Source organism: Trypanosoma cruzi, assembly GCF_000209065.1.
Source record: "Trypanosoma cruzi strain CL Brener chromosome Unknown tcruzi_1047053506109, whole genome shotgun sequence".
NCBI lineage: Eukaryota > Euglenozoa > Kinetoplastea > Trypanosomatida > Trypanosomatidae > Trypanosoma > Trypanosoma cruzi.
Genome location: NW_919891.1, coordinates 705 through 13,465, shown reverse-complemented (window position 1 = coordinate 13,465; position 12,761 = coordinate 705). Strand labels below are relative to the sequence as shown.

The window sequence follows — 12,761 nt, the reverse complement described above, 5'->3', positions numbered from 1 at the left end:
CGTCGAACCGGCACAAAGCTCAGGTGCGTGCCGAGTTGCGGGTCGCGTGCCCACCGAAACGGCGGCGGCAGCGCCACCATCAGCCGCGTCGGGACGGCGCTCCCACCGCCGCGAATGTCGCTCTGCGTCAGGCTCCCACCAGCCGCCGTCGTCGTCACGGTAAGCGTCGGGCACGCCACCTCGCTCCACCACAGCGTGCTGCTCACCGACGCCATCGGGGTCCGCGTGGGTGACAGCGCCACCGTCTCCGTCACCTGCGGGGTCTCCGTAGGCCCGTAATGCGTCGGACTGTAGTGAGCCGTGCTCAGGCTCGGTGTTGGTGTCGGCGTTGCCGTCCACGTTGAAGTCAGGCTGCGCGTCTCCGTCAGCGTCGCCGTGTGGCTCACCAGCGGCATGCCGGGCGTGCGGTTGCACCCGTCCACGTGCGGCAGGTACACCGGCAGGCAGTCGCGCCCGTACCCGCCCTCAGCACAGCGGCAGCGACACGACCCCGACATCGCCCTCGTCGCAGTCGCAAAGCAGTGCACGTCGGCGTCGCACACGCCACACGCCACGGGGCGGAATTTCCCGATGATGCCGGCGGACCTGTAGTCCATCGGCTGTAGCGCCTGCCCGTTCAGCGTCAGGCACCCCACGACGAACCTTCGGCCGGTGCCTACAAGCGCAACGGTGCCGTCCATCACGACGGGCCCGCTGCCAGCGTTCCCATAGAGTGTCAGTGTGCTCTGGACAAGGTCCGCACTGCGCGGGTACGACGGCACAGACAGGAGCCTGCCGCTGATGCTGTTGCCGCGCACCGACAGCCACGACCCGGAAACAAACGACGCCAACCCCCGCAGCACCAGCAGCGCGCCATCGGTCAGCGCACCGGCGTTGTCGTTCAATACGACGGCGGACGCGTTGGCCTCCACACCGCTGCCAAACACCAACCCATGCGCGGCGTACACCTGGCTCCCCGACACGCGCAGCACAGCGCCCCCAGACGCAACCACGCGCGCACTCGCGTACAACGCATATTCGCCACCGAGCACAGCCGCGTCCACCGCGACACCGCCACCGACAAGCTCCAGCACCGCGCCGTCCACCACCACCGTCCGCCCACCAGTCATCACCGTCACGAGAGCAACGCCGAACACAACCAGCACGGACTGCACAAGCCGCAGGCCCGACAGCACCAGCACCGGTGCGTACGGCGAGGACTGCGAGCCGGGAAGATACACAAGCGGCGTCGGCCGCGCGGCAACCAGCAGGGAGTCCGTCACCGTCAGCACAGACCCCGCGGGAAACGTGCCGGTCAGCACAAGCGCACCGTTCAGCGCCTCCACGTCGCACACCGACAGCTCCACCGGCCCGCTCTCGTCGCTCCCCGCCGCACCGCGCAACGCTCCACCGCCCATCACGTACAGCACGGCGCCGTTCAGCAGCGACACGTTCTGCACAACGATCCGCACGCCGTCCCGCGCCATCCACGGCACGTAGAGCACAGGACTCACGCCGTCCAGCACAACGTGGCGCAGCGTCACCTCGCTCGCACCAGCAGGCACAACGAACGCCGACTGCACCGTCACGCCCTCGCGGACGAACACACTCGACGCGGTGCCCACGGCGGGCGGCAGCACGGGAGCTCCCACAGGCACGCACGCCTCGCCGTACCCGCCGCTGCCGCACGCGCACACGCACACACCGTTCCTCATGCTCGCAGACGCAGTCCCGGGCGCGTAGCAGTGCGTGTCCCTGTCGCAGGCGTCGCACCCAACAACGTCGATGCTCCCAGCGTCGCCAAAACCAGCCGCTGCGTACTCCTCCGCCGTCGACAGGACACGGCCACCAGCGTCGTTGCACGCCACCCTCAAATGCGCCCCAGCTACAAGCGACAGGCTCAGCGACAGCATCCGTGGCAGCAGCGCTCGGTTGCGCACAAAGCTCAGCGTGCTCCCAGCAGCGGTCACGGCGCCAGCGGCGTGGAGCATCTCTTTCGAGACGCCGTCGTGCACGTTGCCCTTCGCCAGCAGCATCGACCCACCGGCCAGGCTCACCGTCGAATAAAACGCAACCGCGTAGTCCTCCGTCGACGAAAATTCGTTCCGCACAAACGCCACTGCGGAGCCCGACACGCTCACAGCCCCACGCACAGACAACGCGTGCTTGCACAGCAGAAAGCCGCTGTCAACAAACGCCACCACGGAGCCGCCACTGGCAGCGACACTGCCCTCCACCGACACGCACAGCCCCAGCGCCGTCTGCACCGACAGCCGGGCCACGTACAGCGCACCGCGCGACGACAGCGCCACGCCGCCAACAAACAACACGCCAACAGCGCCGCCGAACACCGCCGCCACATGCGTGTGCGCGATGGTCAGCACGCTCCCCGTCAGATTCACGCTGTGCAACACGAGGCACGCGGACGCATCGCCAAGGTCGTAGGCGCCGCGGTACGCAACGCGCTTCTCTGCAATCAGCACCGAGTCCACCACAGCGACGCGCGAGCCCGGCGGAAATCGGTTCGCCACCAGCACGCCGCCGCCGGAGCGCGACTCAAGCCCGCTGATCAACACATCGGCGCGCTGTCCAGCAGGCGGGTCGGACCGCCACCCGACAACGTACAGGCTCGCTCCGCCCAAAAACGTGCAGTCCGCCAGCGTCACGTTGCGCACGCTCCCTGACATCGACTCCACGTCCACCACGACATCCGCCGCAAAGGTCACACCAACGTAGCACGCCACCGACGTCCCGAGACCGGCGTTCACCTCCACATCCACACGCACGTCCCGCACGCACAAGTCGGCGCCGTCGGTGCTCGGTGGCTCGGGAACAGCGACGGGCAGGCACGCATCGCCGTGGCCGCCCTCCGCGCACCTGCAGGCGCAGCCATCACTCGAGGCCGTCGTCGTGTACGCGGGAAAGCACGACGCCGCAAGGGTGCATGGGTCGCTGCAGGTCAGGATGGTGGCATTGTACACAGACGGGATGATGTAGTTCGCTTCCCCCCCGCCGTTCACAGTGTTGCACGCAGCCACAATCGCTCCATTTGTGATATCGCTGGGCCTTATGGGTATCCTCAGCACCGTCGGCGTGACCGTGCTGGAAATGAATTGGTTGCCGGACACAGACACCGTGGAGTCGCGGACATCCACCGTGGGGATAAAAACAGCAAACGCATCCGATGGGGATTCACGGCAGAGGTTGCCGCTCAACTGCAGCCAGGAGTTGTAGTAGATGTTGGAGGAGTACCTTGAATAAAACACAGCCGAGCTTCCCTGCATGTCGTTGCCCTGAAACACAACCGCTGAATGGGACTCCACACGTGAGGCCCCAAAAAATAAAATGAAGTACTTCACCGGCCTCGTCACAAGATTGCCTCGGATCTCCACAGCAGAGTTGTTCACTACACTCAGCGACAAGGACTGTCTAGTCCCCTCAAAATTTATCAGCGTACCATCACCGCCAGCCATATGAAACGTGTTGCCCATCACTGCAAAAAGGGAGTGCCACGACACCCTTAGCGCAGATCTGACAACGTAAATGGCGCTTGACGATGCCGTCACGCTCTGAAACACATTGCCACTGAGCACCACCGCGGAGTCGTTGCTGATCACCAGTCCATTCATCGCAACACACGACGGCTTCCTAAGGACCAAACCCAACCGAGGGATCAGCCTCGTGACCGTGAAGCGGTTCCCGCTGATCGTGATGTTCGTGCGCGGTGGAAACACGCCCTCCGGGCTGAGCAGCGCGTCATGGAACGTGTTGCCGGTGACAACAATGTTCAGCGCCCCCACAGCGGCGTGCACGTTGCCCAACAGCAATAGCACGGCGCCGTCCCTCCACGTGCATCCATCGAACGTGACATTCGCCACGTCGCCCGTCATCCCCCCAAGCAGCACCGTCAGTCTCATGCCGACCCCGCTGAACGTCACGTTGCGGTAGCACAGCCACGACAGCCCGCTGCCCACTGCCTGCGCCACCTCGGGGTACACCATGTCGCTGATGCACTCACCAACTGGCGGCGGTGGCGGCGTGGGTGTTGCTGGTGGTGGTGTTGTTGGTGGCGGTGGTGGCGGGCCAGCAGGCACAGGCGCCGGGGCGCACACATCGCCGTGCCCTCCAGCAGCGCACTGGCACTTGCAGTCAATGACCGCCGTCGTCAGCGGAGCAAAGCAGTCGCCCTCCTTCGTGCACTCCCCGCACACAGCAACCGTCGTCACGTTGGTGATGCCGTGGAGCGCCAGTTCTGCCGCCGTCGTCACCACACGTCCCGCGACAATAAGACACCCAGCAACGAACCGGTAGCCGGCGACAGCCTGCGATAGAAGAGATACCGACAACCCCGTCGAGCCCATCGTGCAGCCCGTCAGCGTCACCACACTACCGCCGTCAATGCTCACAAAAGCGGACTCAGTGTCGTAGAACATCGCACCCACCTCCACGTCGTTGTAGCGCCAATCCAACCAGCTTGATCGCTGGACGGTCCACGAGTTTAGTGAATAGATGGCGTAGGACACGGAACCGCTGTTCCCCATCACGCGCAACACGCTATGCTCCGACACGCTGAATCGGGAGTGCTGATACAATAGGCTCGTTCCGGAGGCCATTGTATTGTTGAGCAGCGCAAAAACAGAGCGGTCACTGACACTGAGGATATCCAAGTAAAAAAAGTGTGTGTATTCCTCGAAGCTGCAGTACCGCGCGTACAGCGAGCTGCCACCCACCAGCGTCAGCGTCCCGGTCGAGTACAAACCAAACGCATCACGCTTCGTTGCATGCGCATTTACGTTGCTGACCAGCAGCGAGGACGTATTCAATACAACGTCGTGCAGCAGCACTACACTCAGCATTTTATTCACGGTGTCCGGCCAAAAAACAACAGAAGACTGCACCGCGTCAACCTCCGTGACGGCAATGTCGCAGTGCTGCGGGAAGGCAAGTGCAAAAGCAACAGCGGAGGACCGCAACACAGTCCGGCTCACGCGGATCAGGATGCCAGCTGACTCGGCCGACTCAACATCTCCAACAAACTGCAGCACAGCCTCGTCAAGGAATGTGCACCCAGCGAACGTGATGTTGATGGGGAGATGCAGCGGCATACTGTCGAAGGAAAACGTCAGCACTGCACCCACACCGCTGAATGTCACACCCACGTAGCAGTGGTGCGTCTTCCACATGTTCAGTTTAAGTCTCGTCAGCGTCTGGTTCACCACACAGCTCTTGTCGCCGTCCACGGCTCTCTCCGGCAAGGGCGGCACAACCGTGTCGGGCACCTCGAAGGGAAGACACGACGCGCCATGCCATCCGTCCTTGCAGCTGCACGAGCACGAGCTGCGGTCCACCGACTCCGTCCCGGGCATGTAGCACGCCGCGTCGTCGTTGCACGTGCCACACCTAAGCACCACCACGCCCTCCGGAAACACACCGTCGTACGACACCTCCTCATCGCCCTGCAGGTTGCACCCAACCACAAACTGCGCGGGCGAAGCTACAATCGTGTTCGGTGGAAGAAGTTTGGCAAAGACTGCACTTCCCTCCACCTGACGGTTGTTTGCAAGCACCACAGTGGTGCCGTTGCCTAACAGCTGAATTTTGTGCTGGGGACGCAACATACCTATTATTGAGACGGCACTTACGTTGTTGCCCTCCACACGCCACTGCGCACTACCCTCGAGGGTCACCGAGCCAGACAAATACACAAGCGCAGGATCAAAAAAATCAGGCACGCCAGCGAAGGTGCAGTCCGCCACTCGCAGCAGCCCCGCGGAGCTCACGGCGGTATCCCCAAAAAGAATAACGCCATTGACCGAGCTCATCGTGTTGTTTTCCACGTCAATGTGGCCGCCGTTCCTCACATCAACAGAAGTAACGCAAACGGATGATTCCTCACCGTCATTCTCTATCGTACTCAGCGTATTTCCCTTCACAATGATTCCGCCGCCATCAACAACAGCAGCAATGCTGAAATGAATTGCGTACCGATTACCCTCGATGCGGTTGTCGAGTAGCAGCAGCGTCGAGTTCACCCAAAAAAAAACCTTTAAAAATAAAATGGCGTGGCTCGACATCGTCACAAGCGAGCTGCCCGCCACCAGTATCTGGGAGCCCACGCCGAAATCGCCCTCAAACGCCAACTCACCAGAATCCAGCATCGAGGATGTCACGTTCACGTGCACGCGCGCACCACTTCCCTTGATCGACAGGTCCATGAGGACGCACTGCAGCAGCGTGATGTTGAGTGTTTGTTCTGGCGCGTCAAAATGCAACAGGTCCAGCACGATCGCGGCGGTGAAGGTCACGTTGACAAAGCACAGACCACGCACACCGGGATCAGGATCGTCCACGGAGCTGATGCTGCCACCGTGAACGCAGCGGACCCCCGTGTCCTTCGCGTCGAGGAGCGGGAGCGGTCCAAGGCCGTCCGGAACCGCTGCTGGCAGACACGTGTCACCGTGGCCGCCAGCAGCGCACACACACTCACAGCCGCTGATGCTGCTCGTCCTCGCAGCGAAGCACACGGCGTCCACGGTGCACGCACCACAGTCCAACACCGTCACGGGCGTCCCAATATTGAGCTCTTCTTGGTAATCCGTCACAGGTGAGCCTATTGCCTCGTTGCACACGCCGTAGATGATCGGGCGCGCGTCGGATGGTGGTGACCACTTGCTCGTCATACATGCAATGGTCGACGAGTAAAAGCCGTGAGTGAACTTGTTGTCAAGTATCGACCACACACTCTGATCACAAAAAGCAATGCCGTAGTGGTTGCTCACGTACACGACGTAGGCGGTGCGAAACTCGCTGTCGCGATGCACCAGCCAGCTGCCACCAGTCACAGTCAGCGTGGTTGCCATGAGCATGGCGAAGCCGAGACGGAAAGTGGTGGACACAATCTGCAGCACGCTGCCGCCATCCACAACAACATCCCCAACCACACACGCGCCTTTGAAGTATTCAGTGCTCGGCGCACTCCACAAGCTGTTCTGTATGGAGAACACGGAGCCGTCGGCAACACGCAGTTCCGACGAAAGAGAGTAAATCACGTGCGTCCGCGACAGGACAGCACAGTTGTCCATGTAGAAGACGCTGGACAGGTTCACGACGAGGCTGCGCTCCACGAGGATAGCAGCGCACGAGCCCCCGCCACACGCCAGCATAGACCGTGTCATGACAATCCGCGTCGACAGAAGCCGGACACCGTCCAGGACAAGCGCGGGGCCGTACCGGGATCTCTCGTGGCCAGGGGTCGTCGGCACGTACTGCGACCCGCCAACCGTCGCGCGCAGCGTCGAGTTCGCCAGCAGTACACTCGAGTGCAGCGGCATCACGCCATGCAGCACGATCGTGCCCTCCAACGACGTCACATTCGTCATGTTGACGAGGGCGTGGGGCATCAGGCGCGACGTGCTCTCGCTGAGGCCGCCAATCCGCAGCTGCGACCCGCCCGCAAGCACGCAGTGGCGCAGCGTCACGTTCAGCGCGTCAGCGAATGAGTCCATCGAGCGCAGGTCCACCGCCACAGTGATCGGCCCGCTGAACACCACCGAGTCGAAGCACGCCGTCGCACGCCCGCCGCCAACCATCACGGACTCCGTCAGCGTCACGCCACTCACGCAGCCCTCCGCACCGCCACCACCACCGCCGCCGAATCTCGCAGGCGGCACGTCGAACGGCAGGCACGCCTCGCCCACGCCGCCGGCAAGGCAGCTGCACACGCAGTCAGAGAACGACGCAGTCAGCGCATCGAAGCACGCCAGAGCGGCCGCACAGCCGTCGCAAGGCACCACGCTCACGGAGGGCAGGCCGGCCATGCGGTAGTCGCCGCCGCTCTGCAGCACACGGCCGCCGGCACGGTTGCACTGCACCGACACGGCGCCGCTCGTGATCGTCGGCCCGGAGACAAGCGTAACGCCAGTGGCAGCGCAGCGCGCAATCGACACGGTGCCGCCGCTCAGCGTCACACCCGACAGCGACGCCACCGACGACGCCTCGTCCACCGCCCACACGTCGCGCAGCTCCAGCCACCCGCCGCCACCGATCGTTCCACCGTCGCAGCGCACCAGCGAGGACGCGACAGACCCCTCGACGCCCACGAAGCGCAGCACCGAGTCAGACACCGCGAGGCGCTCTCCAAGCACAATGCCGCCGCCGCTGCTCACAACCGACACGTTCGTCACGGAGAACACCGAGTGGCTCCGCAGACTGAGACGCGACGAGGACGCCACATGCAACGCGGACGCGGTCGGACCGCCCGACGCCTCCAGCAACACGCCGTCAAACACCACCGCGCTCGACAGCAGGTCCATGCCGCCGCCAACGTACACCGCCGACACGCCCGCCTGCAACGACCTCAGCACCGTGCTGCTCACACGCAGCTGCGACTGCAACAGCGAGGTCGCGTGCAGCACAAGCGGCGACGCCACCGCGTCCGTCAGTCCGCTCAGCTGGGAGTAGCGCATCGGCCCCGCCGTCACAATCGTCGAGTCACGGACCGTCACGTTCGTGTGTGCCGGCAGGTTGTGCACAAACACAAGCGAGCAGTAGCCGCCGGACAGCCCGCTCACGCTCACCTCCAGGCTCCGGTCACTCGCCGGCTCGCCGCTGTAGCCCCGCACGTAGATCTGCGCACCGCCGTCGCACACACAGTTCCTCAGTTCGATGCGCAGCGCGCCGGGAAGCATCGCCGCCACGTCGAACACAACAGCCACGCCGTTCGTCATGCACACGCCGTCCATCAGCACCGTGTCCACGGCGCGGCCAACCGTGATGGCTCTGTCCACCGTGCCGCCCCGCAGTCGCAACATCACCGCGTGCACCGCGGGCATCCACGCCGCCGCCGCAACCAGCGCCAACAAAAAGAGCAGCGCCACACGCACAGCCGCAATGGCCATGTGCCGCTCGCGGTGCCGGCCGCGCGGATACGCACCCACCGCAGAACACATCCACCGACCCAAACGCGTATCAGCAGGGCTGCCGTGACTTGTCGCACTCGCCCAGTCGACCGTAACTCCTGTCCAACAAATCCTTTTCTACAGATGGCAAATCCAGTAACACAATTCCTATATATCGTTAACCCACTACTGCTTATCCTACTGCAATTAATCCCTAACACTTGAAACGATAGTTGTGCTGATCAAGCAAAGTACCTCTATCTGCTCGGTCGAAGGAAAAAGAAGACAGAAACAACAGCAACTAAAGAAATTGGCACCCAGAAGCATCCGGCCACAGACAGTCCGTACTGCAGCACAGCCGCCGACACAAAGAAGCGCAGACACCACCACGCCAGTGACACCATCGCCCTCCCACCGCCCGCGCAGCTCCATACAACCACCATGCAGAGTGGTGCGATCCCGAAGAGGAGGCACATGACCATTGGCACCGCTCCTGTTGCCGAATGGCTACATCACAGAACAGTCCCGATGCAGTGAAAGACACACAAGAGCCGAGACAGATTCACATGGCGGCGTCGCAACCGACAGCCATCGAGCGCGTAAAAAAATAAAGTGCTGACGCGGAAAAGGGGTGGAGGATTCGCCAGTTGCCAACTGTCAGAGTGTCGTTTTTCGCTCACGTGGGTCGGCATTGCACAACACACAGCGACACCATACGCGCAGACGGCATTACACACAGAAGGAAGGGATGAAGAAGCACGGCGGCAGAACTCAGTCACAGAAAACAATAACCCAAACCAATTGCACAGTTCGATTGGCTCGCAGCCGCCCGGATGGTGGTCGCGTCGCCGCCGTGCGGTGTGTGTGTCTGCAGAAAACTGCAATGATGTAGAGAGGGGAAAGAGACGCAGTGCGGCCCTCGTCCATCTCAGTTGTTTGCAGCAACAACGTCATCCCTCCAGATTGCCTGCGGCAAAGACTGTCGCATTCAGCAGCGGTCGGTGCCTTCCCTCTCCCACTAGGGCGCCACTCCACCAAAGCCGTCGCTCGCCCACTCCCCCACCGACACAACGAGGGAACAACAGCGGACGATGCGGCACGTGCGACGAGCACGCAGTCACCGTGACCAAGAAAGGGAAGCTGCGCAGCGCAAGCAAAATAAAAATACAATAAGTACCCCATCATTTCAATAGGACGTGGAGGCGCCGCAACCCACACAAAAAACGCAAAGCCGTGCAGTGGCCGTTTCTTCTTTTGCATTGACTACTCTCAAATAACTCCCATGGCCGCACGCCAGCCACCATCGTCGAGCTCATCCGCCCAATAAGTAGGGATGTGAAGAAGTGCCCCGGCCCCAGGAGAGGGCGCTGCAGTGGAGGGCGTGAAACACACACTTGTTACGCATCCTCCACGGTCAATCGCGGTGTCCCAATCATCCGTTTTTGCCAATAATCAGTAAAATAACAAGCCCGAATAATCCTCTGGGCCGCTGGCCGGATCCTAAAATTATCTATATAAACCAAACAAGATAGGGGAAAAAGAGGGGATTAATGCAGAGGCATTTAATTGCCTCAATGTTTTCTTCTAATTATATATATATATATTCCTTTGAGCGCTAAAGTGACCTTTTGTACTCAGCTAGGATTTAAATATTATTACTTACAAAGCGGCAGTCTTTTTGGTCCTCCAGCCGCAGGACCCCGCCGATCCCTTCCGCAAGTTCCACCCCTTCACAAAGTCCTGAAGTGCAAAAACACGACCGCGTGATATGCCGTCTGCGGGGTTGCCTTTGTGCAGACCGCACGTAGGCGAAGGATGCATGTATTCCGCGAGAGTCAACAAACTCGTATATCCGTCGAGGTTCCACGCCATGGCGTGTGATTTCGAGCTGCCTTTATTCGCCGCTCCTTGCAGCGAAGTATTGTCCACCCAAACGTCCATGGTGGGTGGCAAGGCGGCGGAAAAGGCCGAAAAGGCTAAGCGTACCGCGCTCACCTCGGCCTGCATGATAAGAAAAGAACTTCTCCTCCACTCTCCTCCGGCGGTTTTAACATTGCTTGAATCTGGAATGAAACCGGCTCCCCATCCATGGAGCGACGCATCCGTGATGATGGCGGCTGATGCCTTCTCCCTGAGCTTGAACATTCGCCTACGATTATATTCTCGATGATGTGTCGTAGTCTCTCGCCCAAACCAGCCGCTCCTGGTGGAAGGTTCGCCGGGGACGTCTCCCGCACAATTCCCCGGTTAACTGCCGATAATCGTCGTCGCACTGCCTTGATAAAAAAGTATTATTCGCATAAACGCGTGCAAAAAACGGCAGCCGCGTACAAAAGGCGTAGCGCCATAACCTCCATTGCCGCGATGGTTAAAGAATTAAGCGCCGGCATGGCGCGTACAGACCAGACAAACCTGTCACTCAAAAACGCCGCCCGGCGAGTGTGATCAAACTGCACCCACAGGAAGGTGTACCGCGTGGCGCCCGATTTGCGGTCCTCCTCCATCGTGGCGTGACAGCCTGCCGCATTACGAAGCACTTGGGCTTCCCACAATGTCGCATCGCTTTTCGACCCTGCAATGCGTATATTATCGATCCAAACGTCGTCGCACACCGATGGAGGTGCAGCCCAGAGGGAGTGAGCCACCGTCGCCTCGGCAACTGCTAATAATAATAATAATCTGGAGAATTTCTTGGCCGGCCTTGTATCCCATTGGGAGCCGTGTCAGCTCCACCAGCGTGCCGTCCTCCACGCGGCACCGAAAGGGATGCCGAGTCTCCCGCGGTAAAGAGACTATGAAGGACGACCTTACATCCAGGCAGGAAGCGGCCTCAGCCATCACAGGCGGCAAATAATGGGAAATGTGTAAAAGAGAAACATTCGCCTCATAAGGGTCGTCTCTGTTCTTGTCGCGTGGCCACGCGATCCGTCGTCGTAAACCGGTGGTTTTCTCCTTCACAACTGAGAAAGGTATTATCCATCCGCCTGTTCTTGCAGAAAAAGAGTCCTCGATAATTCCCGCTTCCTTCAGCAATCGCGCGCCAGCCGCTGAAATCCTCCGTGAGCCTTCGCGCGCTTTACCGGAGGAGGACGGAGGGAAAGGAGACCGCCCGACGAGTCCCCAAACTTGCATGACCCTCTCCAAGGTAGCCGGGTTCAACCGACTTTTAATCCACTCTAGGTTCAATACGGGCACGTTGACCTGCTGCAGCGGGATGGTTCGTTCGTCTTGTGGAGTGGCCATACGCGTCCTCGCCACGCGTCTCGTTATTGTAGCGGCATGATTGTGATAAAAATCATGAAAAAACACTCCTCCGCTCTCAGCCAGGGTTCTTGCCCTTCCGCCGTTTCTCCCTTCACATCAATGCGACCAGTGCCAACACCTGGGTCAGCAGTGTGGTGTACCTCCACAAATATCAAACAGTATTCTGGGAAGGTCGAACGGATTGACGTGTTTCGCCAACTGCGAGATCACGTGTGGGTCCAAATTTTATGTCTCCACGATTTGAGCAGCGTGCCTCAACACACCCTTTTTTGTGGAATGTGCCGTGGCATCCCAAGGAACCAGGGCTCGTTCGACTTGGGCAGTCGTAATATTCGTAAGCTTTTCGTTTTCTTGAAGTGTCCTGCATGGCTTTATAATGTCGAACACGTCCTGCCTTCGTGTCCCCACGAACCGCAAGGCGCGGTGGGGATCCGCCCTCGCCGTCTTCGGCGCCAGGGACCAGTCCAAAATTAAGGCCCCGTCCGGCTCCAGTGTGAAATTGTTGGGGGTCAAGACCGCAATCTCAAACAAACGACTCGCCGTTATCCACGCAAGTCGTAAGACAACACGTTCCTTCCAATCGGTCCGGCTGCGGATTACTTGATTCATCTCTTCCTCTGT

General features: G+C 60.6%; 1 protein-coding gene across 1 annotated transcript, besides 4 other annotated features; it reads right to left on the bottom strand.

Annotated features, from left to right (window-relative positions):
- Tc00.1047053506109.29 (dispersed gene family protein 1 (DGF-1), putative) lies at positions 1-8,927 on the bottom strand (the record flags this gene model as incomplete). Its single annotated transcript, XM_802484.1, has 1 exon — positions 1-8,927. A coding segment is annotated over one exon (8,927 nt), but the record flags the coding sequence as incomplete, so codon positions are not given.
- Positions 1-12,761: part of a sequence feature (areas not merged during assembly with more than two copies in the genome that could not be assigned to a particular haplotype) that runs on past the window's edge.
- Positions 4,002-4,061: a microsatellite.
- Positions 10,308-12,761: part of a mobile genetic element that runs on past the window's edge.
- Positions 10,349-10,582: a mobile genetic element.